Raw genomic sequence first — 27,766 nt, forward strand, 5'->3', positions numbered from 1 at the left:
GGCCATTAGTCTTTGCACCCTCCGCAGATTACGTCCAAGATGCGGTGCGTGGGTTGCGCATGCGCTCAGCCACGCGGAATGCTATGCGCAGCTACGACCGGGCTAGAGTACGAGACGCACGCTCAAGTGACCCCCCCCCCCCGTCAGCGCGCGCACGTGACTGCTTGACCGCCAGCATTGGGCGCACTGGAAGACGGCGCGCATCAAGCCACCATCCTTTCGGCTCACTCTTGCACGCTTTCCCTCGCATCCATGGCATATGGCGCGCGATAGGATCTTATCGCAAATGGACTTCGTGCGGAACACCACGGCAACGGCGACGGCCAAATTTCGCCTCCAGTGCACATACAACTGCTATCGCAATAAAAACACCATCCGCTTCTGAGCACTGGAGTGCCGTGGGTACATACCAGAAAGTGCGATTTGAGAACTAAAAATGCGCTTACTTTTTTTTTAAAACAGAAGCAATAAAATTAAGCAGAAATATAACACATTCAAACAAACACTCGCATATGTCAAATGGCGCTGTGTGGCAGGACTTCAGCGCTGGAAGAGTTCAGCCTAAGGCACTGGAAGCGTCTTCTCCTGGTGGCAGGTTTCTGCCCGGAAGCAAGCTGTACAGGTGTGAAGTTGAAGTGAGTTACTGTGACTGTGATAGCATTGTCACAGAGACGGGTTGACTCTTCAACCTTGACGTCCGCTGCCGCGCGCAGGACCTCGCTGTGTAACTCGGCGGTTCTGGAGTTTCATCCGTTTCGGGGCGATCCTGCACGGGGCTGGCTGCAAATCGATGACTCCTTGAGTGACTGTCAGGGTTGGCCCGACAGTGTAAAGCGATCGTGCGTGTGTGAGTAGTTAACATACCGTTAAACAAGAGTAGCGCATTCCTCTTGCACACGTTCGTGCATTGCTGCACTTATGCATGCTCAAGTGGTGGCTACGTTAGCGAATGCGCTAAAGGCAAGGAGCCTCTAAAAACCGCTACCATGCAACGTTAATGCAATTACACAACCGTTTAAAACTAACACTCATTTGCTGTCAGTATTTCAAAGTATTCATGGTAATTTTTATATTCAAATGTTTCTCTGAAACTGTACACCAAACTTTATTAAATATCAAATACACAATGCATGCAATATAAACATACCCGTGTAAGGCACTGTCAAGACGTTGAATGCTACACAATTAATATGCACAACGACGTAACAGAGAATGTAGCCATTAGTAAAATGCAACTGAATGAAGGAAAAGTGGCTAAATTATTGCAAACAGAGCAACCATATAAATGTAGTGAGGAGAAATAAGCTTTGATCATGACTATACGAAAAGCAGTGACTGTATTCTTTAAAAATTTTTACTACAGCAATTACGATGAAAACTATGCTTACAAGCTACCATCCCACTGCTGCACGCACTTGTGGCTAACCAGCCATTGAAGCAGCTGAAAATCCTAATTCAGATGACAGACAATCTGCTTGCAGATTGTACTTGTGTAAACTGACTAAATATGTGCTTGCTAAATTATACCTGCTAAATTCATTTCACGCAGATTCAGGTTACTCATGAATATCTAGGACAAGCGTTCCTGCTTTCTGGCTTTTTTGAATGCTAATCGCGCTCGCAGACAAAACACCCTCACACGAACGTTCCGACGGCGGTAGCACTAAAATCACAGTTTCGCCCGAAAGGCGCGAATCAAAGTGCGATAGCAAACCATTAGACAACTATACAAAGTAAGCCTAGTCGTTTTATCAGCTGCATAAACTGCTTTAGATATATCCTCACCAACTAAAAGCACGTTATCACGCGCCGGACAGTTAAACGCGAACACATACCACTCGATGGCTCCGGACACTCGTTGTCAGAACGCTGGCGCTATGAAGAGTAAAAGCTGCAGCAGCGACCGAATTCCCCTTCGTGCTGTCTCTCGTTTCAACGCCAACTAGGGGCGCGAGAACAAAGCGCACACGAAGCTATCCTACGTCCGCTAGCCTTCGAACCCGTCACAGATTGCCTCCAAGATAAGACGCGCGCTCCCGTCGCAGCTGGAGTAGAAGAGGAGATGCGCCTCCCCCCCTCCCCCACTAACCTGCCCCCACCTCCCTCCTAGGGAACGCACATGTCCCCCTCCTCCCCTTGCGCGTGTGAAAAGACGGCGCACGCTCTTCCCACCTTCCTCCCTCGAGAGCGCGAGAAGACGCCGCCGCGTCAAGCCCCCCCCCCCCCCCCCATCCTTGGCTCAAATTCGCAACCTCTCGCTCGCACCTACAGTGTGGAACGCCGACGCCGCGACTGCGCAATTCGCCTGGACTGTCCATATACCTGATATGGCAATAATATGAAAATAAAACATTAAGAAAACCTACCGCGGTACAATAAGTCTGCATGCCTTTACCTCTTAACACTTTATCAATCAACCAATATATTCAGCACTGGCAGCTGAACCATGGCCGTAAGATTACACAGTGTCACCTGTAGAAGGTGCAACGCTACACAAGGTATTCTTAAAAGCCCACTTCTACTGCTCTCCCTCCCTCCCTCCCTCCCTCCCTATATATATATATATATATATATATATATATATATATATATATATATATATATAGAGAGAGAGAGAGAGAGAGAGAGAGGTGCGGTGACCGCCGCTCACGGCCAATACGTTTTTTATAACCTATTTTGGAAGTTGGCGCATCCTTGAAGCCTGCTTCACCTCGGCCGCGGGTCGGCCCGATATTGCTCTATCTCCGGGACCGGTCCACACATTCCTGTCTGCGCGCCGTGACACGGACCTAAGCCGGACAACGTCTGCACATTTTCTTAAATTACCAGATGAAGCGCGCGCATAATTTGTGTTTATGTATAGCTATTGTAGAGCAATTAGCTACAGCAGTCGTGTAGGCCAAATGTACTTTAGTGCACGGGATGCATGGCGACAAAATATTTCATGAATGACATGAATAGAACATCACGTGAACCTTTTTGCAAATAAAATGTAGAAAGCACAACGTTCTTTTTTTTTTCAACTAAAAGAGAAACAATACAAAAATGCTGCCGTTTCCTCCCCTGCGCTGTCCGTGTGTCAGCACCCCCCCCCCCCCCCCCTCAGGACATACCTCCGGAGTCACTGTTTGCACTGCTGGAAGAAATTATCATCTGTGCTCAGTGCTAGTCATAGCAGGATAGTCAATGAAAGTGCGACAAAGAAGACCTTCAGCGGTGAAGTAGAATGAGAACGTAAAAAAAAAAAAATTGATGAGTGCAAGATCTCTGAGGCGATGCCGCTACTCACGAGAGGTAATCTTCTTGAAGACCTTTTTGGCCAAAAAGTCTTGGAACCGTTCTGCATAAAAGCTGGGCATCTGCACTGATATGCTGTCCTGCACAGGCAGAAAATCAATTGTGAAGCTAATTGGTAGGATTGACATTTGAAAGCACAGCCCGTTAATGTGTTTAGAACGCGCTCTTGAGCTTTTTCAGGTGTCTGCTACGCTGGAATTTTCAAATTCATCTGTTTTTCCTGGTTTTTTCCAACTCCTTGATGAAAATTCCATACCACTACATAACAATGAGTGTTCAAGGGAAAAGAAAAATTGGGGACTGATAGCTTGCGAAGTTACTGCGCCAGCCAGTAATTTTCAGCAACTACTACCAGTTAGCCCTAAATGCGTTATACTCTATCAGATTTGACTAAATCATTTGTTCCTAATATGCCAACCACCTGGCCGGGCTTATACTGTAGAAACACGCAAAAGGCACAATTTTTGCGTGGATCGCACACGTTCAATTGAAAACTTCGCTTTCTTCGGGCTAGCTTTGCCATAACGACTGTAGTTACAAATTTCTCCATTTCAAACCAACCAGCGTGAAAATGCAGTTCTTTCGTGACTTTTCCGGAACTGATCAAATCCATAAAAAAACACAGGTGGCTTTTCCAAGTTTTACTTAATGGTAGGCTTTCTAGCTTTTTCTTTCCTGAGTAGATGACGAACTTTGCAAAATGAATGTGTTGAGTTAAAACATGCCGCTTATTGTTTTTAAACTTTATGTATGAGTAGGTTTTGATTAAACTTGACACTGCCTAAACATATAAATGTGCTAAATTATATACACATACCCAATGAAATTCTGAGTATTAATTTGTACTGACGGACAATTTAAACAGCTTGGTTAGTTATAGCGAAGTTGTGTGTATTTGAACAGGCGAGAACTCAAATAGATGTCAGCTACACAAACCATGCAACGGTCACTTTGGACAAATTTGATTGCCTTCCACGGATAACCTTTCGGAAAAACCCAAGCCAAAAGTGAAGGTTTGATGCGCTGCATGCCCCCATAACTTTGCACACCGTAAAAAATTGCTGGCTCTCCCGTAATGTAGAGAGATGTAAGCATGAAATGGCAACCGGCAAAGTAGATTGGTTGAAGATGATACTGTCCACAACCTTAAAATGGTTGTAGTGCATGTTCGCAATGGCACAGCCCAATCCACCACACCGCACCGCGCCATACTGTGCACTGGTCTATGGGGACGCTTCCCAGCTATAGAAGAAGAAAACCGGCTGAAGGCGGCACTACAGGCAGCTAGGGAGAAAGATCGCACTGCCGAGCTAGAACAAGAATGAATTGAATTCTGGGGTTTTACGTGCCAAAACCACGACTCCATCATGAGGCACGCCGTAGTGGGGGATTCCGGATTAATTTTGACGAATCTTTAAACCTGTCCCAAATGTGCGGAACACGGGCGTTTTTGCGTTTTGCCTCCATCGAAATGCGGCCGCCGCGGCAGGGATTTGGTGCCGCGACCTCGTGCTTAGAAACGTAACACCACAAGGGCTAAAAAAAATTAAATTATGGGGTTTTACGTGCCCAAAACGACTTTCTGATTATGAGGCACGCCGTAGTGGGGCACTCCGGATATTTTGCCCACCTGGGGTTCTTTAACGTGCATCTAAATCTAAGCACACGGGTGTTTTCGCATTTCGCCCCCATCGAAATGCGGCCGCCGCGGCTGGGATTCGATGCCGCGACCTCGTGCTCAGCAGCCCAACACCATAGGCACTGAGCAACCACGGCGGGTACCACAAGGGCTAAGCCATCGCGGTGGGTAGAAGCGCCTGAAGGAGGCGCCACGCAGCGTGGCGCCATCTCTCGGGGCGACGCAAAATCCGCGCCGCGGAACTCACGGAACGCTGGTGTTCAAACGAGTAAAGGCAACCCTGTCTCAGCGCCAAAAGATGACAATGACGTGTATGGTGCCCTGTATCTGACGTTTGAATGTCGCTATTGGAAATGACAAATACATCTTCAGTGTACTAGAAGTTTGAGTGATATTGTGAACAACAACTCGGAAGCAACCTTTTTTGTAACTTCTTTGGGCAGTAACTAGCGTGTGTAATGTGGTCCTGTACAAAAGAGTTGCCCGGATGACCTCATTCTGTATTTGCAACTTGCACGAATAACGGCTCTCGCTTTCGGCTCAAGGTGACTTGAAGGTCGCTGACAACGGGAGTTAAAAGCATTTCATGCTTAATATAATGATTTAGCTTTTCATTATACGTCAGGACCACAGAGCACGTGCTGCCTCTTTGAGTCAGTAACGCATCAAGCGACTGCCGTGGCGTGAAAATAGCTGAAATTTAAAACCCAAAGCCAATGCGCCCTTTCTCTCGATCGAGGGAGCCCCGCTTCCAGCCATACAGTCGAGGTCACCCACACTCTGGGCAAAACGTACTGTCTTGAACGTCCCAGATTTTAGTAGTTGACCTTGGTAAATCGTCCAATGTAGAATGCGCAAGTGTCCTTAAATGTGCGCCATGCAGCAAAACGAAGAAGGGGAGAAATTAAAAAAAGATGGGGCCTACAATTACTGCCTGCACTGCAGCCGTCACAATGCAATGGTTTTCACCTTGTCATAAAACATGGACTTCCACGTGTGCTCGATCTTCTTTAAAAGGCGGTAGTTTTGCAGAATGTCGATTACTCCAATGAACAAGAGTAGCCGCTCTCCTTTGGAGTTCTTCGCTGGGATGCCACCGGTTCTGTAAACAGAAAAAATATTGAATGCATAAAACTTACTTTAAATAAATAATTAATGTACAGTACACATAAACGTTAGGACACTTTTGATAGGTTAAAATGCTTAGAGAGAAAATTAAGTGCAACTAACCTCGTAACAAAAACAACCTCACAGGGAAAAAAATAAAGAGTGAGAGAGAGAAAAGAAAAAGATATAGAAAGAAAAACAGCTATGGGAGAGCTATATATTCCAGGAAAAAGATAATGGCCAAAGAATAAATATCTGGTGATTAAAGATTTATATGCAGGTGAGTGCGTATATCTTCCAACTGGCCGCATGGTACATGGCCACAATTAGTACATGACCGGGGTAGTTGGAGAAGTATGGGAGAGGCCTTTGCCCTGCAGTGGGCGTAACTAGGCTGCTGCTGCTGCTGCTGCTGCTGCTGCTGCTGCTGCTGCTGCTGCTGCTGATGATGATGACGTTAACTTGAGCCCGCCGTGGTTGATCAGTGGCTATGGTGTTGGGCTGCTGAGCACGAGGTCGCGGGATCGAATCCCGGCCACAGCGGCCGCATTTCGATGGGGGCGAAAAGACTTGTGTACTTAGATTTAGGTGCACGTTAAAGAACCTGAGGTGGTCGAAATTTCCCGAGTCCTCAACTACGGCGTGCCTCATAAGCAGAAAGGGCTTTTGGCACCTAAAACCCTATCTTTTCTTTGTTAACTTGAATAGTTGCAAAAATATCACGAACACGACAAGGAGGGAGGGGAGCCGGGTAGCACGCATTATTATTATTTTTTTGAAGTACATCTTCTCTGGGACATATATACTTTATTAATAATCATTTACTCTTGTATGCAGCCCACTAGGAGCAGAAAAAATTTACATCAGTAGATACTGAAAAGCAACACATTGTTTTTAGATCACAACGACTTTTCAAAACTTTTCTGTCGGTCAATTTTGCCTGTTTAACAAACTTTTCTTAATTTTGCTCGAAGCATATACCTTATGGTTCATGTGGCCACTGTGTGCTGCCGCAACAGGGTGGAACGGTTACATTCACAATTTCTTCTTCGCGTGCATTCTTCGCAGTCTTGCGCCGCCCCATCTTTCAAGAGCTTTAAAACAATTAAGGAAATAAAATATACTTCTCGCAAAACAACGCTACTGACTTTTGTAGAATCGTATAACAAATTTAAATTCGTAAGCTTTATCAAAATTTCGGGAGTGATGGCAAGCATGTTTTCACAAAGCACAAATTGAAATAAAGTGAACTTACGGAACATCCTCGTCATGATCGATTGGCTCTACATCGGCCTGAATCGATTCCATGGCAGTGGAGAAGTTCGCCAGCCGTTGCCGGTTTGTGGACTTATTCTGTTTAATCTCTGATCCTGCAGGCATAATTAGGTAAATAAATTTCAGCGACCTTATGCTTTTTGTTTATTCGTGCTAGAATTCGTTTCTTGAGACACCAATGACCAACTCTTCCACTAGGCGACTTACCCGCCACATTTCCACACGCGTGCACTTTCGCACACGCAGAGAAACCGAGAGCATTAAAACCTGTCAAGCCTTATTGAGAGAGGCACAATAAGCGAAAATACAGTGTATTCAGTTAAGATGCACAGCAGAAATACCGTGCAAGTAAGCCTTACGACAAGCTGAAACTTGGAATGCCAGAAAGGACGAGAAAGTGAGAGGTACCTTCCAATGCCACCAAAACATTCACTCATTATTTTCCCGAGAAATGTATGCTATTTACACAGTCTGCTTCGGGCTAGCTAATTATCTATGCCTCAAGAAAATTTAAGCTTCTTGTTAGGAGAGCTTCGGGTAAACTGGCACCTTTCTGGGAATTCGATAGCAAAATAACAGCCCAGCTCTATTAAAATACTGCAAAATCCTCCTGATATCACAGAATCTGCCTTGGGATATGATGATTTGGAAGAATTCTGCCCACATTTCTTCCGTGAGGCAAAAGCTTGTAAGGATTATTCCATCCATCTACAATGGTCTAACGTTTGGTCCAAGTCTAACTTTCTGGTGTAACGAACCCTCCTTAGTGTCACGTTAATGATGTAGAGCAAGAAATTACTAGCCATGTATGCACAGTGTCTGTTTGCCTTGTAATAGCAACATAATTGGTAAAGCACTAGAAGCAGCTATACATTTTGCTATGTAAATGCGTTGCCAAGTTTATTTACAACTGGCACTTGAAAGCTGAAAACAAAGTCGATGCCGCTTTTCATCTGCATTAAGAAAAGCTGGGAGCATTTGGGATTGGCCTCACCTGCTCGTTTGAGGGTGCACATGGAGCCTTCTTCGGAGCCAGGTGAACTGAATTTCACTTCATCCTTTGCACCCTGAGGCTGCCGCTCCTAGGTGCGAGCGACTCATCAATGTAATGTACAACCACTTTGAGCCAGAACCATACGGTTGAACATGAACGTGTGAAATGTTCAATTTCTTAATATCACAGAAAGCACAGCATTAAGCGCTATTTTCAATTGAAAAGAATGCGCCTTTGAAAAACCAGTAGTTCAGACGACTATGACAGTTATAAGGGACTTGTCACGTGATCCTCCACTGTACGGCCTGGCTGTGTGCTATACAGGCACCCAATTGCAGCATGTCTGTGTGGCTTAGAAGATTGAAGCTTAAAGTTTACGCTTAAATAATAGTGTGTTGCACAACTGACATCAAGGCAGCTCTGTTCGAAGATGACGCTACATTTATAGAGCTCACTTGTTCTCCAGACAGATGCTTTTTATCATGGCCTCATAAAGTTCTAATTGTGCTTTCAGCAAAGAATTACTTCACCAGTAAGTTCTCACATTCGACAGGTATACTCTTAATTCTATGAATAATGTTAGGGATGTATTGCACGCACGCGTACTCCTATAGTGCGCTCTAAAAACATTACCATTTGCTGCACGCGTGTGCAAACCTGTTGCTATATGACAGTGCACTAGGGTTCCACAAACGCTGACTACCAACAACGTGCTATACTCGGCTAAAACCAAGATGCTCACTTTTTAAGGTAAATGTTTCACCACGTTTACTTGTTGCGATGCATGCATTGGCGAAATGATAACCTTAGGGAGTGTAATAGTGAGGTAGTAAGCTTCGTTAATGACGTAAGCGACATCGAGAGTGTGAGCAACAAAGGATCATCATTTTGCGACGCCGTCCGCGGTTTTAGTGAGTAGACATATGCCCGACTCTTGCAAAAAGCCGCACTCTGTAAAAAAAAAAAATGTGCAGGCCTGAGGAGTAAATATGTGCACATATTTGTGAATCTTAAGCATTTGGGAGTTTCGATATAGGATCACCTTACTGAGCAACGAGCCCAAAGAATTTGACAAGACCTTGTGGCCATGTGTGGTCAGGGGGAAAACAGCATGTGTACCCCCAGGCCAAATACACCTCCCCCCCCCCCCCCATTTCGATATCACTTACTGCAACACTGAAATGACATTTGTGTCCTAATGGATAACCATTATTTTGAGTTACCGGCAAAGTCTACTTCCCGAAGCACACTGCAAAACATCTGATTGTCAGCTGGTTTGCAAGTGGAGTTCCAAAAGACAGTTTTCTGATTGCTAATGTAGACATTAATACTAAATTAATTCACGTTTGGAGCATGAATTCTGGACAGCGATTATTTCTAGCGGACCGCCGAGATAGGTAGAACAACTCAACAGGGGCTAAAAATGTATGGGGAAATAAAAAAACAGTCAAGAAATAAACATGGAAGGTGCCATTTATATGAATGTATTAACTTCTTTCAATCAGACTCATTCGGCACAAAAACAACAATGGTAGTCATCACCTGTGTATTCAACAACTCAGTTATAAAAACATTGAAAGAACTCACTATTTGTTCCCTCGCCGCCTGGTCGATGTTGTGAATGCCTATAAGGAGGCTGTAGTCCATTATTTTGAAGCTCTCCAATACCTGCGCAAATGATCAACCAAAAAGCAATGTGGTTACACATAACTCAAGTTTTCAGAACTTTCTCAGTTTATTCAGTCTTTGGCTCCTTTAGCATATAATGTAGTCCATTTTAACTAAAAAACGATTAACCAGTTTTCAGCAGACGCCGTTATCAATGACGTCGTAGCTCACGAGCTGATGCGGGAACCTTAAGGAGGCGTCGCCACATATCTTACCTAGTTTTACAAATTTTAAGGTTTATCAAGTCTCTCGTGATGATAAGATGAACCATTTTGATATTGTAGAAGTGGAATATTACTAATACAGTTTAAGCTTTTTTCTTTTACGGTTTCTTTAAGGGTGGCACAAATTTAAGCCAACTCATTACAACCAGCCAGTGCTTTCCTTTGTCATGTTAAATACAGAAAAACATGTTCACGGCCAAGGATGAAGCACAAGTTTATTTACATTGTTTAGTAAGTAAGTTTAGTAAGTTAATTACTTCAAAGTGGTTACAAGTTATGATAGATATGAAATGCAAAAGGACGTCCCATAGTCCAAGACCGTATTGGGACCTCTCAAGTAACAGGAGTTACTTTGAATGCAGTCGATGGCGGACGCTGTCTCTTTCACATCGCCATCTTCTGACCGGAGGCCAGTGCTCTCGAGTGCTAGCGGATGACTTCTTTTATGCGTAGCATATTGCAATCACTCAGTTCAGCCCTTGGGCGCGGCCGCGCAGCCACCATTGAGGGTATGAGCCATTGTTCATTGCTGCGCGTCTCATATGTGGGTCTATTCTCCTTTAAGTTTGCTATGTTTGTTATTAGGTTGCTTCTATTTTTATGCGTTGCATATTGCAATCACTCAGTTCAACCCTTGGGCGCGGCCGGGCAGCCGCCATTGACCTTTAGCGCAACCACGTGACGTGACGTCACGGCAGCCGGAGGAAAAGCTGGGCCCCAACTCGCGCAATATGCAACGCATTCTTGGCTTAACCAAGCTAAGCCTGGCCATTTTTTCTTCACGAGATCCCTGAAGGCGAAGGGAGATTTACAAAAAAAATCCGACTACACCTAAGCGCTTCTTGAGTTGTGAACGAGAAGACATCAATGTCCAACTGAACGTCGCTGATCAATCATTCGAGTTATGAACTCCTGGCGGGCAAGCGACTGCGTCGAGACTCTTGGCCAACGCCTCCTAGATAGCGCAAGGCCGGTGCACTTCGATCCGTGACGTCATGTTGTCTTGCCCATCTGCCATAGAATGTAATGTGGACGCTCCCGAGTAAGCAGCGGTGATCTTGGCCTCAGCGCTTTTGTGACGCCGGGCTTGGCAATGGGAATTTCAATCCAAGTAGCATGATGTCACAAAGCAGAGTGCAGAGGCCTGTCATCTAGGAGGCGCTGGTATAGCCTATGGGTAAGGCAGTCGGCTTCTGAACGTGAGCACGTCGGTTCGAAACTCACTACGGCCAACGTCTTTCCTTTCGAATTTATTCTGTTTTTATGCATTCGTTTCTTTACAGCGACTGCCGAGGCGAAGTTAAAACGTTGGCGAGAGCTTGCGTGGATATCACGGGCTACCGAGAGCGAGGGTGACGTGGCGTCGCGGCGATGACGTCTCTGCTCACGCAACACCTGGCGCGCCAGCGCGGCCTGCAGCATGCGTACCCTTTCGCCCACTCTGCTGTGTCGAAGGGCGCACGTGGCGGGACGACGCAGCCGATAAGAAGTTAGGTGCCGTTTGGCTGTTACAGATGGGCAGCATTTCGATCTGAGCCGTGCATCAGACACTGTGCATTAAAGTACCCCAGGTGGTCGATATTAATGCGGAGTTCTCAACTACAGCGTGCCTCATACCCGGATCGTAATTTTGGTACGTAAATACCCAGAAATTTTAATGAAGGCAATTGTCTTGGAGTTCACACTGACGAAATTTCTAGCTAAATCAGCGACTCCCTTTGATGCTTTCTTAAAAGCCGGTGCGTTGTCTTTGCATACTACATCAGTAAATTCACGACGCGATATAAATCACCGAAATGCTAGCAGAAAACTTTCTGTTGACAGACCAGTGGCCGATTCAAGATGGACTGTTCTTATGACAGTACAATTAAACAACACGATGCGATCCTTTAACAAACTGTCTCTCACATAGAGAGGTCCATCAAAATCTATTCAAACCGCTTCAAAGGGATCACAGCAGCATACTCGTGCACTTGGTAATGGGACAATAGGTCCGCTGCATCTAATAGTATTGCATCTTCTCATAATTTTCTTCAAAGTTTGCCTTCCACGAATTACACAAAGTGTCGCGCTGAGCTAGGTAAGGGCATCTTGTATAGCGCCGTGAGGTATACACTGATGGCAGTCTTCTATTACGAGTTTTTTGTTCTGGTGAAGCCGAGGCAGAAAAATAGGATGTTTTACTTCCGTTTCCTGTGAGAATTGCAGCGATCCACCTACACGCGACATTCCTTTCATATCCAGAAAGCGTCCTCAGATGTGAATTGCAATTTAGCAGTTGTCCTTTATCGAGCTGATTGATTTCCCACGCATAAACATACTATTGAACAACCTTGATCCAGCAATTATCAGCAACACTTATGCCTTTAGTTGTAAGCAGTGTTTGGCCTCTGTGAATTTCTGGAACTTGGTATCAAAGCATATACCCGCCATGTTATTGGCAAGAATTTTTTGAGGCTTGAGTGGCGTTCAATTTTCAATACGGGCAACAAAGTTTTTACGCGTTGAATTCGTACTACGACTATCGCTTCAGTTACCTCTGAATTATCAACATGTCTCCATCAAGAGTTTACGGGGGCCGTGTATCTTCCACTTAATTGTGTCAATTGTGATCCTTTTTATTACACTGCGCTTGCCTTGAGAAGCTGCAACTGAATTCCACGTGTAAAATATTTCGCAGTATAATCAGTCCCTGGACAGCGTCACCATGGGTTCTTGTCAGAAGAACCTTGAATTTCAGCCACCAGATTCTGAGCGAATGACTTCTATTTCATTGGAGCGCCTTTTTTAGAATGCAGCGTGACCTTAGAATCTGTCCAAAAAGTGTTTACAACGTGCACATCATACGAACATTTTTCAGAATTTTCACTAACTTCGCTTCGAGCAAGGCGCCAAGAAGCAGTCTCGGCAAAGTCACCTTCTGCATAGGCGCTACCCTTAATTTTGTCAATACGAAGTGGCTGTGGGCATAAGTATATTGGTCAACGAGTCTCGAATATGACAAGCTTCATATGCCTTCTGACTGGCATCACAAAATATATGAAGTTGCATGGAGTGCCTTTCGAGTCCAGTCTTGACCCAATGTGGGATAGTCGTAGAAAGAAGGTGATGCAAATTTGAGCGCCAATTTTGCTCCTGTATAGCAAGCAGAAGCAAATCTGCGTGCCATTCGACTTTGCTCTGTCAGAACTCCTAAAACAATATATTAGCTTGAATACTGAAGGGTGCAACATTTCCGAGCGGATCAAATATTCATTCTTTGCAAAACATCTTCCTTACATGACCTTCGATCTTTTCCCAAGAAGCCTAACGCGGATTTTGCGGCGACCATCATCTTGTGTGTTAGGGGTTCCCACAAAAGTCCCAATATCTTGACTGTTCCAGTGGGGGGGGGGGGAGGGGGGGGGGCGTTACCTCGTTCAGACATGTGCATAAAATCTCTAAGTTGAGAGTTTAATGACCAATTTCTCAGATGTATTCCAGCATCTTCCGTAATGGCGTTTACATCTCTGCAGGCTATTTGAACTAAATCTTAATTTTAGGTTTCTAAACGGTCATGAACGCAGAAGAAAGCAGCAGGCAACTTGGTCGTTTCTTCTATTTGAGTATTTACAGCCTTCACGTGATGCTGTAGTGTTGAGCAGGAATAGGCTACCTACTGTTCCAAAAGGCACTCTTGTAATGCGCCATTCCTGTATTTCAGGATAGCGTTTTTTCTCACGGAAGAGAGATCCTTGGACCGAAGAACAATGTATCTTTGTCTTCCATTTTGACGCTAATCTGGAGAAAAGCTTTCTCAATGATCGGCCGTCAAAGCAATGTGGTACATGCGAAAAGGCATGAGAAGAGTAACTAAGTCGGCCAATACCTTTGATCCTTTCTCAATGTCGTCATTGAGGGACGAAGGATCAGGTCCATGTGACTATGTGTTAAATAATACAACGCGTACTCGAGAATTTGTTGGCTCGCTTCGAACAGCAGCGCGATACAGCATCTAGAATAGTTTAGAGGATTGTACATCGATTTGGCTAGTTGCTTTCTCGACAAGCCCCATCTTCATATAGTTCCTGATGGTGGTATCATATTGTACAGCAAACTCTGGATTGTTCTTCAATTTCACCCAACACACATCAAATGGACGCTTCCATTTTTGCAGACGGTTATTTTCTAATTGCCCATAACTGTCTTTCCATGGAAGGGCTACTTGCATGGTAGCAACCGTTGAAGAAGGCGACGTCCTTTACAATTTTTTCCAGGATCCTATTGTGACCCCTTATTTGGAGAGGGTGAAACACAAGTCTATTTGCATTATTTACAGGAATTACTTTAAATACAGTCGAAGGCGGACGCTGTTCCTTCCACGTCGTCTTCTGACAGAAGGCCAGCGCTCTCGCATGCTGGCAGTAAGCGTCTTCTTATTCATGAGCTCACTTAAGGTTAGTAAACATCAAATATAGCCATATTGATTCGCCAGAAGTGATTGGCTCAAACTCCCAGAAAAGCAGGAATCGAGTTAAATTATGCACCTACTGGAAAATAAATCGGTAGCGACAATGGTTGTGCCACCCTATCCATAATGAGCTACTGAGATCAGTGTGAAAAGAAGGTGTGAAGTTGTGTACCAAAGTACGTATACAGTAAGACCCGATACACTCGAAATTTTAAAAAAGCGAAAGACATTTTTTAGACAAGCAAAATTACAAAACTTCATGGCCAAGCATAGACCGCCTAAGAACCGTTGACTTCTCGAAAGTCTAATATACAGGGGCAGAAATCTTAGCGATTCCTTTCACGACATGTTGCGTCATCCAGTCGCTAGCGCACTTGACATTAAAAAGTCAGACGATTAATTCTAATGCAAAACTGCAAGCCCGTCACCTGAGCAGCTCATACCGCTTCCAGACATACGAAAAAAAAAAAGACTACCGCTGTTCATTTTTGCAACTTTCACTGTGAAAACCAGAAATGGACTGCGGAAGTGCACAACTGCCATGCCTTTAGTACATTGCCATTGAGTCACGTGACTAGAAATTTACGACTCGGCATGGCGTGAGCGCCATGTGACCACCCTTATCAAACCGAAATCACACTGTAACTCCACACTGTATGCTTGGATGCCCGTCTCGTTTGGGCGCAGTGTGTGGTCTGATTGAGCCTGCTCATAAGTGCCCACCGTTTTGGTCACTGTCACGATTAATGTATTGTAATCACATTGATGCGCCGTTGGCAGCATCCTAAACGAGAAGGTGAAAAAGAAAGGTTGCACACCCAGCTCACAGCTTTTTCACGAGGCCACAACGAAGTGGCAGTGAGCAAGCGAGCAAACGCGCTTGTGCGGCGGCAGCAAGAAAGAATGGAAAAGAATAAGTGGCTGAAAGAATAATATTGATGGCGTATTTAAAATGCACGGCAGAAAAAGATGTGATAAACGAGTGGCAAAGACAGAGTGCTGACGCCGAAATTAATTTATTTACAGCCGGTGTAAAGGACATACTCCGTGGAAAGCAGCATACTCGGCACATTTATACGAGGCTCTAAATACATGGATATCTATGCAGATTTTAAGATAAATTGCATTTACTTGTTATAACAATTGTCTCGTTATATCCTATTTTGTTTTAACAAGGTTCAAGTGTGGTATATGCTACCTAAAGATCTTGGCAAAGGTGCAGCACTGGTGATTGTCTAATATTTATTACCAGGGTGTAAACAACAGGTTAGCAGAAAACACGGGCCTCTTACGGGTAACACACATTATGCAAATCCCAAAACAAGGTCTCTGATATCTTCAGCGCATCCATGCTACCCATCACTCCTCGATGTGGTGGTCGAACACATCTGTGCAGATTCTCAACGTGTTCAGTTCCGCATCTGGATCGGCGGTTCTTTTGGTTTCGGTGTTAAAGAGATCAATTTCTATGACCTTTTCATGACGCATCTTCTCGAATTTCACAAGCAATTCTGCACTGAGGCTGCTCTTACAGCTACAATATTTGAACATAGGCTTTTTACGAAGTCCACAACTTCACTTGGCTGTTTAAACAATCCTCCACTTGGCTGTTTAAACAATCCTCCAAACAAACCAGTCAATGAAACGAAGAAACAGCCATACCTGGCAATCCCTCTGGATAGTCTTGATGAGAGCATTATACGTGTCGGTCTCCAGCAGAATGCCGTCGGGATGCTGCTCGAGGAAGTCGAGGTCCTTGAAGGTCGGGCAGCGCTTGCTGCGCTCGTGCTTGCTCGCTTTGCGCTTCAGGGTGGAGCCCTTCAGGTCGTACCTCTGGTGCATGGGCACCATCGAGGGCAGCAGGTTGTTCATCACCACGACGCGCACGCTTTTGCCACCGCATAGGTAGCAGTAGAGACCGTAGAACTTGGGCAACAGTGTTCGCGGATTATGGTTCAGATTCTGCAAAACACATGGCAGGGACGCCTTCTTTTTTTTTTTGCTTGATTCGCCTTTATACAACCTCACATACTCTGCACAACACGAGTATGATGACACACAAAAAAAAGCTTCGCAATTGAAGAAAAATTCGTCCTGGACCAGGTCGAATTTTTTTCAACTGCGAAGATTTTCTTTCGAGGAACCCGTATGAGTTTCCCTTGTAGCACTTAGCTACGTTTGGGTGGATGTCTAATTTTCCCTTATTAATTACTTCTCTCCACCTTGCGGGTTTTCCGCAGAACTATTACGTCAAAATCTCCGAACAGTTTTTAAAGTTTGCAGGATAAAGCAACACCTCTCTCTCTCTCTCTCTGTTTATTGCGAAAAAAAAAACAACCTAACATCAACTACAGCAGTGACCGTAGCTTCAAGAAGTCAGTTTAAGGAAACTCAATTTTGCAAGTCATCTGCCCAGTGAGGCAAGACAATGTCATGTCCACTGCATTAAGCAGAGCAGGGGAATCATCACCTTTGCAGCTGTGAGGACAATGTGTTATGCGTAGAAAACGTCTCTTTTATTACTACTCAGTCCTACATTAAAATGTGATGCGCTGGAGTAGAGATGTAAGGGCCGAGGAAAAATCCGGAAAGATTGGTGATAAAAACGTTTTATTTGTTTATTTTAGCCCAGAAATAGAAAAACAGTAACATTAAGATTTTCACGTATACAAGTACTTGCCATTCTCTGCTGTGCAGCATGCAATTCTAGAAGCGACAACGACAACGAAACGGCATCACAGTTTTCAAGTCTCGTCATTATATGCTTTCAGCGTCGTTTTGAAAACACAGCGTAGCTTTCAAAGTTAGAGGAATACTGGATGCCCTTTAGTCCAGGACTGGTGTCTGGGACTCCGTGAAGCAGGTGGAACCGTCAAGCCGGCGCCAACACCTTTGCACTAATGAGCGGCTGACACGGATGCTGCGCTTACGTTCGTCATCTGCCATTAGTGAATTAAACTGGTCTTTGTTTAGAAATGTTAATAAGGACCTCCATAATCGTACTCAAGCACAAGAGAGGAGCCTAGCTGCAGTAAGGTTCCTCTCTCACGGTTTCAGCTATTCTTAGAATACTTGGATATCCAAAGTCATGGTAGATGAGCACTACTGAAATTTGTTTGAATACCTTTAAGCAGATTAGGTTGCTAAGCATATTATAGGAAAAACTGGACTGGTAGCTTGCGCTTTGTAACAAATCCCTGCCCTGTACAATAGCGCAGGCGCTGGGTCAACCCTAAAGGTAGAGCTAGCGGTTACGCATGCATTTAAATAATCCAGACACTATAACAAACCCATATAGAGCCCCTTACCAGGGCCTGTCGGAAGTTTTGGTCAAACGCAAGAAGTTGTAAACAGACTTGTAGGTAATAATCCAGAGTTCGACGGAAACCCGTCCAGCGAGGAATGAACCTTGTGAAATAAAACGAACACTCGCCAAGAAGTAAAGTGTAGTAAATGAAAATTTTACGTTTTGGGGCCACTACTTGTCCCTTGATCACAATAAAAGCAGACGCGGTGGCTCTTGTTTAAGTATGGTAGAGATGGCGCAGTGCACGTGCATAGATTTCGGGCAGACTCCCACGTGTTCTTTTTATCGTCGTGCTGTTTCGTCTGAATATTTTCCCTTAAATATAAGCCGGGGCACATGGAATGTTCCCGTCTCGGACCTCACCTTCTTTTATTCCATCTTCACTGCATCAAATCGGCAAGTTGGGCCAGTTGGTTATGATTCATTGTAAGGCTCGTAACAGCGTAACACAAGACACGGACAAAAGGAAGGTAAAAACTACGACACGGCGTTGTGACGACGTTTTTACCTTCCTTTTGTCAGTGTCTTGTGTTTCGCTGTTACGAACCTTACAATGAATCCCATCTTTACGCCGGGCGCATTTCCAGAGGGCGTTTTACGCAATCTGCATTTCCTGGAAATTTCAAGTTGTTCGTGTTGTTGGTGGATATTTGGGCACTGCAGATGGTACCTATGTAGCGCTCTAGTGGTATGACTCTGACAAGAGTCATACCAGGGAGAGTGACTTCTTCTAGAGGAAGGGCGCGCGGTCTTTGGTTTGAACTTTAGGTTGTTTTATAGCTACAGCAATTAATTATATGAACACTGCAGGCATATTTCTGCCGTCGGCGTCAGCGTCGCCGTGATGTTCTGTATAAAGTCGAAGGGCGATAACGTCGTCGCCGCGCGCTGTATGGTGTACGTGCGAGTGAAAGCGTGCAATGGTAAGCCGATGATGGCGGCTCAATCTCGCACACGCAAGGGAGAAAAGCGGGGAGGAAGCGCGCCGTCTTCCGTCGCGCGCAAGGCATCGGGGTGAGGGGAGGGAAGGGACCAGCTGCTGCTTATGGCGCGGCCGCGCAGGCCGTATCTTGAACGCCACCTGCGATGAGCACAGAGTCTAGGTGAGCCGAGGGCTCGTAGCTTCGTGCGCGTTGTGTTCTCGCCGCTTATTTCGCGTTAAAGCGAGATGCAGTACGAAGGTCAATTCGCTCGCTGCTGCTGTCGTGCTTCCTCACTCCAGCGTCTTGACAGCGAGTTTCCGCGGTCATCGAATGAGATGTGTTCATGTTTGCTTGTGCGCGCATGATAGCATGCTTGTTAATTTAGTTAGTAAGCGAATATTTACAAGTTTACACGCCGATAAAACGACTATCATTACTTCGTGTAGCTCTCTACTAACTTGCTGTCGTAATCAATGCTTCGCCTTTCCGGCGAAACTGCGACATTTTGTAGCAAAAATCAGTGTAATACTTTACAAACAGAATCGTCACCATGTGATCTACACAGAGCTCATGTGTATCCGCAACGCCTAGTGCCTCCGAAGGGCCATTTAAAGCTATTTGGCACAATTTTATTAGTTTCACCTTCAACACACTCACCATGTAGTAACCTGCAAGCAGATTCTGCAAGAACTCGGCTTCCTTGTGTTGAACTGTTTTGATGATGAACTCGTCGTTGCTAGTGAGATAAAACGCACTCCCACTTGCACCAGGGTTCGAGAGTTCCCTCAAGGGTTCGTGGCACAGCGACATCTGAAATCGGCCAGTAAACAAGGTAACGTAATTCATTTAGCTGTAAAGATGAAGCTCAATGCAACAAATTACCGGACGCAATGAAGTAAATATAAAATTTGCCTGGACGTGCTTATTTCACCAATATTCTATTGATATGACCACCGAGGCACCTTGCTTCTTTATAAGAAATTTGTTAAAAATTTACAACAGTTCTTAGTTTTTGTTGTACCTCATAGTGGACATATCTTCAGCAATGCCATAGACTAAATTTTCTTTTCAAAGTATGGAAATGTACAGCAAAAGTTTCAAAAATGCAGTGTGGGAATTACTGAAGATGAAGCCCTCAGCGATCTTCACGTCCAGCCCTAAGCCCCTGCCCCAGCACAAAAATCAGCAGCCTTTCTTATTCCAGAATAGACAGGTTGAAACTTCTAGTGCATAGCTCAGTTATATATGGCGTTGGGCTGCGGAGCTTGAGGTCGCGGTTTAGATCCCGGCCACGGCGGCCGCATTCCGATGGTGGTGAAATTCAAAAAAGCTTGTGTGCTTAAATTCAACTGCACGTTTTAGAAACCCTGGTGGTCAAAATAATGCGGAGCCCTCCACGACGGTTTACTCACAATAAGGACGAGATTATGACTCCTAAAACCCTAGAATTTAATTTATTTATCATACTAAACTGTGCACTTTGGACTCACAGCAATGAGACTCTCATTTCTGTTTGTTCCGGTACCTGACCTCAAAAAGGCCTGGCGCTGCGCCCATTATTCTTTTAATACATGCGGAGAGACGACTTACCAAAAAATCTTGAGTATTTATGCTAAATAGGTCCCTGAAGTATCGGAAGGCGACCGGAGCGTATGCCTTAAATTTGAAGTCGCTGTAGTGGTGAGCTGGAGTGACATTGCTTCCCTCTCTAGAAAAATACCAAAGAGTGAAGTAACAATTAAAACAGTGTTTTAAACAATGCTTGTGTAATAAATGTGTCAAAAATAAATGCTGTTTGACTGAACTTTGGCCCGTGATAAAGCTGCATTTGGTCCCACTTCATTTGATAGAATGCAATGAACGACACACTTGTAAATCGGCATTCAATAGAATTATGTCTGGTTAGATGTGTACCACTACTAAGAACGTGACATTTATAGTTGCTGAACCAGTGAATGTGAAATTGCACTGGGTGATGTTTTACTTAGTCAGTCACTACAACTTAACATTCTTAGCAACAATTCTTTGTAATGAATAACAATAAGGAATTTGCCAGTGTACAATCCCAACAATTATTTGATAACTGTATACTTTTATGCACTTGTAGAGTCTGAAGGTGTAAATGTAATACAGCTGATAGCAATGTGACCACAAAAGATGGCCACTGAAAACATATCAGGCATGCTAGTTACTGTTATTGCTTTGATTTGCTATTAAGACATCCTCATATGATTTATATCCGATGCAAAATCTGAAGTTTCATATACATATCTAAGTTGCACCTCTTCTAATACACGAATGAAACATTAAAGCTGTCACCAATCCAATGACAAAGATGCGTTGTCATCAGTGGTGCATGAAAAGCTGCTAGAATCTGTCTACTTGGATTCTCTATGATAAAGAAGGAAGAAGTATGCCGTAAAGCTTCTTTAAAGCGAACTAAAGAGAAGAACTAAAGTTCAGAAGGTTGAAGTACACTTTTTAAATTTTATACTAGTTAATTTCGCTTTAAGAGTTTGATTACTAGAAAAAAAAATGAAGGGCAAACTTCAAGGTTTTTAATTTGTTAATCAAACCTTAGCGCTGGTACGTCACCGTGACGTAATGAATATCAAAGTATTTTTCTCGTCTTTGGGCAGCTGTAGCAGAGTAAATGTATTTAAAAACTTTCAAGACAATTCTTGGCTCCATTACAGTACAATATGACCCACCACCACAATAATAATAATAATAATAATAATAATAATAATAATAATAATAATAATAATAATAATAATAATAATAATAATAATAATAATAATAATAATAATAAGCCTATTTTTATGTCCACTGCCAGACGAAGGCCTCTCCCAGCGATCTCCAATTGCAGTCCATATTTACTGATAAAAAATGAACGAGGGCCGAGATGGTGTGGTAACCTCGTGGTTACATCGCCACCAGTCCTTTGTTTTTGCGTTTCTTCAAGTTTATAAAGCCTCCCGCCCTCCCCCGAACACACCTCACGGTAGGAGTGGCTTTTTTATGATTGCATTAGTGTAATTTGCTAATATAACTCAACTTATTTCTCTCCTTACTGTCTATTAATTGGTGATCCACTTTAAGTACAATGACATCAGCCAAGAGTTACACTGGCTAATTCACGGGCCACTGCATTATAGCGGGGAAACTGTCATCCAATATTAATGCATGACGAATCTGTGTACGAAGATTGTGTCTCATCCCCAGAAAATCTCGGAGAATATCAAATAGCTTACACTGAAGTTGTAATAAGTGAAACCAAGGTTTTTCAGAGAATGAGGGGGACCTAGGCAATGATACGAAGTACGGAGGAACATTAACAATGCAACAAGAAGGCTTACCCAGGTAAGAAGATTGACTCTATTACAGCAAAGTCCCGGATCAATAGATTTCTCTCTGGTTTCGACGCCAAACTACCAACAGCGTAACCTATTCCTAGTTGAATTGACCCTATAACTTTTGACGCTTGAATCTGCAGAAGAGAGACAGAAAACACACATGAAGGTCACAGATATTGTCAGTATTCCACTGTTATTCTGAACGTTCAATATGAAGAGAAAATATGTCAAGAATATTTCAAGTGATGGTCCTATTTGGAAGTAAAGACGTTGAACGATGCGATAACGGGATAAGAAGAGACACAGCAACGAGGAACGCTGACTTGCAAGTTGATGTCAGCCCCATCCTTTTGGTTGCATTTTTGTTATTCAGTTCTCGTAGTTCTCAGGGTTCGCATTTCGCCCCCATCGAAGTGCGGCCACCGTGGTCGGGATTCGATCCCGCGACATCGTGCTTAGCAGCCCGACACCATAGCCACTATGCAATCACGGCGAGTAGCTTTAAGTGGAAAGATATACTTAGTGTATACAGGCGAAATATGCTAAGTCCCTTATGGCAGCGCCGTAAGTTCTTGCATAAATTAAACTGCCTGTGGAGTACGTATGTACAATGCCGCCTCCCCTCCCCTCCCCCCCCCCCCCCTATAAAAAAAAAGAAAGCATTAGTACGCAGGCGCGCACTATTTGCGTGAAATTTACGTGAGAGGTTCCTTGCCTGGGAGCGTTGAGCCCGGTGGTGTCCAAGCATGTACAGTGTGAAACAGAGCACTATGATTCCGAGCACGGTAGCCACAATGATTACGGGCATTGCTGCGGAAACATGGCAGCAGCATAGACCTGCGAACGAGACAACGCCGTGGAGGCGTTCGATCGTGACCTTAATGGCGTCGCACTCGACAAAAGTGGTGTGAGTCGGATATTCGGGCTGAAACTTGTCTGTCGTTATCGTGTAATCTAGACCGGGTCAATATGAACGGCCGTCAGTATGCGTTGAATCAACCTGAATGCGCACTCAGTGTTGGGGGACTCAGTATATATGACTCTCTATCGGCGAGGCGCATGTGAACTAGGGTGGTTGCTTGGGCTAGTTGGTAATTCATGATCAAAAATAACGTACAGCGCGAAGGACAAGGACAGCGATAGACGACATACACAGTAACGACTGTAACACAGTAACGACATGTAACGACTACATTTTCACGATGTCGTCGCGGTGAAGAATAAGTCACTGCCACGGTTATGACTTAAGAAGTCAACTGTTTATTGGCCAGACATGTGCCCAGAAAAAAAAAAAAACAAGTAAACACTCAGAGCACTACGATAGCGATAAGCACGATTGCCGGTCACCGAAATCTCATCGATGGGTCAATTGTGCGATCGGCTAATTAGCATGACTGATAGCACATTCCAACGTAACCGCTGGTACTTGGCTACGTTCCGCAACGCTAATCGCGTCGCGCGCTCAATATCATTAGACAAGACTCATCTGATATGAAGGATGACATTGGTAATATTGAGATTCATGAGATATGACGGGACGGCGCGCTCCTACAATTACTCTCGCTGCCGGCATTCAAACGAAGCACCGCGCTGGCGCTCTGGTGGACCTTTAAAGGCCCTCGGGACAAGGGAAGTTGGTATCTGCAATATGACTGTTCCTGGGCAAATTTGAGTTACAGAACACGATACCCACGTCGCATCTTCACAAAATACAATGCATAAACGCTGGGTGCAGTCTCCGAAATAAAAGCCGCCAAAGCGGCGTTTTCTTTTTCCTTTTTGCGTGAGAGAAGCAATCACATATATTCATCTTGTGCACTATAAAACAGCGCTCATTGTTGTCTCAATACAGTGATCAAACGAATTTTCAACGAGTAGTTGCGCGTGCACTTTTACGTTATTGTGTGGCATTTCGATTTCGTTGCGAGTGGTGTCGCCTGTGTGTCTCGCTTGCTTTATTTTTATTTATTTTTTGGTTGCAGCGGACCTTTTCAATATAGCGTGCGAGGGATAACGCACTTCGCTCCTTTCAAGCGGGTTACATAAAGAGGCGGATCATATTTGCATGACAACCTGAGATGACTATGTAGCCAATTAAAATAATGCACAATAGACGCAGTCAACTTTCTATGGTAATGAACGGAAAGCTACACGTAGGGAAAGCGCGCGATTAAGAGCGCTCCTGGAAATAGTCCCACGTACTAAATCCGCATTAGTTTAGGCTGAGGAAGAGAAAGCATTAGCATCTTATTTACAAGAGCATAATAATAAGAAAAAGAGGATATACACCACTGAGTTTTAAATTTGAATTATTATTCTTGCTTTTCTTTTCCGCGTTTGGGATAATGCGAAACTCCCGCACGTGGAAGCTACGCTGATTAACTGTATGCTAATAGCGCTGTCAAACGCTGCTGGACTACTTCGCGCAGTAACACCTGTGCGGAAGCTTCGCTGAAGTAGGCAAAGGATGCCAATCGAATAAATAAATAAATAAATAAATAAATAAATAAATAAATAAATAAATAAATAAATAAATAAATAAATAAATAAATAAATAAATAAATCGCGTTATATTGCATGCCTAGCTGCATTTAGTCTTTGTATACGGCTTCATGCCCGAAAAACGAGGAACGCAAAGCAATAACATGCGAATGGGACAAGGCGGTGTTCTGTCCGCCCTTAATTATACTGTTTTCCGAGGCGCAGTTTTTCTTTTTTCTTTTCATTTTGTGCCGAACGCGATATAACTGTACCTAACGTACGCGCTTGCACCGTGCTACGGGTTCTAAGTCGGCACGTATGAGCATTTTACACTTCAAAGCAAATGCCATTCTGGGAATGCTTTCGAAGCTGTTCGGAAATACTTTTGTATGCAGCTAGATACTTTGTCGCCAACAAAGACACGCGATGGCACTTTACAACGATTCAATCTTTTTTTTTTCTTAATTCTTTTTGGTGTCTCGTTGCTGATCATAGCTTAGTAGCGAAGCACAGCGTGGCTAAGGCTTCTCTGGCGCTGCTAAAGCGTTCGTTCTCAGCCCGATCCCGTAGTTTCGATGCAGCCGATGCGGCAGCTGTGCTCACATGATCCATCATGCCACGTCAAACCGACTGCAGCAACAGTTTTTCCAGTGGTTGAGCTGGCCCCCAACAGAATCGGCAACTACATTCGGGAAAGTTCCGACACATTAAGTCAGGACTTGCACCGAGCAATAACTTTGCAACAGTGTTAGGCGGGGAAAAACGGTCGTCAGAAAAAAGTTAAGCAATGTATGCGAGCGAGTGCACCCCTCCTCACTTTAAAAAGCACCGTCCAGATTCTACAAAGAGAACACGAAATAAAAAAAAAAATTGCCACCCCCGTCACGGCTGCCCAGAGCACATGAGCGGTGTGTTTATAAACAAGAGCGCTTCCGTGACCCTTGGCGCTGCCTACCGGAGCAAGTTGGAATGGCATACTTGCTTCTGAGCATGTGCTGCCAAATGAACAGGCAAGGCCACTCGCAGTCTAACTCTGTGAGAGTAGCCGCCGTACATGTACAGCGCTAGAAACAAATCCCAAGTGGTCACGGCGAGCGACCACGAGAGATGAGTGAACATATCGCAGAAAGCCTTGTACACAACGGCCATCCCCTTCCCGGCAATAACCGGCCCTGCAAGCTTGACCGCTATAAGAAAGACACATTTCTTTGCACAATGCTGAAGCGAAAAAGTCAGAGCACCTTGTATACAGCCAAATGTACACTTGAAGACAAGGTCTTCTCAGCTCACTTCAGACAGGTTTGGTGCACCTGGGATCTGGATAACCCATAACCCATCCCAGAGAGAGAGAGAGAGAGAGAGAGAGATAAAAAAAAAAAACTGTCCCTTTGTTTTTCAAGACCGTCGTAGCGCGTCACGAGAGGTGTCAATATGTAGGTATGAACGAGAGAAGAATGGCTAATTAGTCGCAGAGTAGGTAAATATAAGGGTACGGGCGTAATTAGCGCTAATATAGTAGAAAATTAACCTCATTGCACTGTATCTCTGTAAAGGATGCACCGCCGTAAGTGTAGTGTTGTTCAGGCAAAGCCACCGTACAGCAGACTATGGGGAAATTTTGTTTTGGGAAAATGTTTGCTTTTGCTAAGCAGGGCTCGTGCGAGGCAATGGCGCCTCGCGCCCGGTGTGCCCCCTGCACCCTCCTATCCCCCCCCCCCCTTTCCCACCTAAGCCCCTGCTTTTGGTGAGGCGCTGCGAATAAGAACGGTTATAGCGTATTTGAGCAAGCAAGTCTTCTCGGAACCATCGCTAGTCAGTGGGCAGCATTCCCGAGAGTATTCCATCACTCAGTGTAACGACACGACACTCACACGGGAACACTTCTGATCACGATCTAGCATGATCGGAATCGAATTTCTCGATAACGATTGGCTCCCGATCAGGCTTGATAGAAAGTGCCCCGTGTGACCACCTCTCGTGCGATACTGCTCCACTACTGTCGGGAGAGCGAGCAAAATGCGGACACAACTTGCCTTCAGTCGGGGAATCTTCGCTTTGTGGTCCAAGGGCACGACCGCAGTCCAGTGGAACAAGTGTGGTCCAGGGGGTCGACGTTGCGCAGATGCCTGCTATGGACACGTCAGCGCCACGCCCGACGCTCAATCGCCACACTCTTCTTCTTGTTTTCCATCAATAGCTCATACCCACTACGGAGGATTTGCCAAGAAGCATGTGGTTTTACTTCTTCTTCTTCTTGACAAATCCTCCATAGTGGATATGGTTGATGAGAGAGAAGTGGTTCTTGTGGGAAAGGAGGAAAGGCTAGCGCTATTTTCTGCAACCCATGCGGGAGCACGGCTCAGCGCTAGCAGGGTGGAGAGGATGGGGTTAAAAGAGAGAGAGGGTAGGAGGGAGAAAGGTAGAGGGTCGTAGAGATGGAAGCTTTTCGCTTTTTTTTTCCTGATAATTGTAGATATGTGTTCAAAATAATAATAATAATAATAATGATGGTTTTACATGTGTTTTCAATAAGTTTGTAACCAAGAAAATCATAATATCAAAGCTTGAGTGCTAGAGCAAAAAAATCATGATAGAACCCATTTCACGACGAATGTCGACGTTAATGCGATTAGCATTGAGGCAATGTACTACCGCACCATATTTCCAGCGTTAAAACGTGCCATGTATGAGGCACGTATGCGGCCGGCCTCAATCATGTTGCCACGCTCTCCCAGAGACACGGCGTTCGAATTAAATGCACTATAATGAAGCTGTAATTTGAGATCTTATGCAGATATTTGCGCCGCGTTTGAAACAGAAAAGCACATAAAAACGCTAAACAATGACATGCTTTGACTTAAATTGTGTTTGTAGCTTGTTCATATAGTATGCACAATATTAAGTCTTACAAGTCCTGAGACTGTCATGAATTCAGGTGGCAGTGAACGCCGAGTTTCTTAAGTGCTGGAGCCTTTAAGGCTTCTGGAACGCACGAGAAGATGACATGACTGCGAAGCGCGTGCCTTGGGTGAGCAAGAAAATCGG

At 44.5% G+C, this 27,766-nt stretch overlaps 2 protein-coding genes across 3 annotated transcripts in view; one reads left to right on the plus strand and one right to left on the minus strand.

Annotated features, from left to right (window-relative positions):
• Window positions 1-27,766, plus strand: part of LOC135916053 (connectin-like) — a 193,800-nt gene that overhangs the window by 68,925 nt on the left and 97,109 nt on the right. The window contains exon 1 of one of the 2 annotated variants that reach the window (XM_070537527.1): window positions 11,492-11,693. The exons of the other annotated variant lie outside the window; for it this stretch is intronic. The gene's annotated coding sequence lies outside the window, so the exon portion shown is untranslated. Of the gene's footprint in view, window positions 1-11,491; window positions 11,694-27,766 lie in introns of those variants that run through there. 2 annotated transcript variants of the gene reach the window in all.
• Window positions 143-26,899, minus strand: LOC135916054 (phosphatidylinositol 4-phosphate 5-kinase type-1 sktl-like). The gene is made up of 12 exons (XM_065449298.1): window positions 26,755-26,899; window positions 22,956-23,077; window positions 22,244-22,374; window positions 20,475-20,592; window positions 19,542-19,694; window positions 16,317-16,616; window positions 9,900-9,980; window positions 8,313-8,400; window positions 7,299-7,413; window positions 5,906-6,038; window positions 3,290-3,377; window positions 143-780 (listed from the first exon to the last, which is right to left on the minus strand). Exons 2-12 carry the CDS (start codon window positions 23,046-23,048, stop codon window positions 641-643), a joined length of 1,440 nt encoding a protein of 479 aa, XP_065305370.1. The 5' UTR covers window positions 23,049-23,077; window positions 26,755-26,899; the 3' UTR covers window positions 143-640.

This window comes from Dermacentor albipictus, chromosome 4 (genome assembly GCF_038994185.2).
Source record: "Dermacentor albipictus isolate Rhodes 1998 colony chromosome 4, USDA_Dalb.pri_finalv2, whole genome shotgun sequence".
NCBI classification, from domain to species: domain Eukaryota; kingdom Metazoa; phylum Arthropoda; class Arachnida; order Ixodida; family Ixodidae; genus Dermacentor; species Dermacentor albipictus.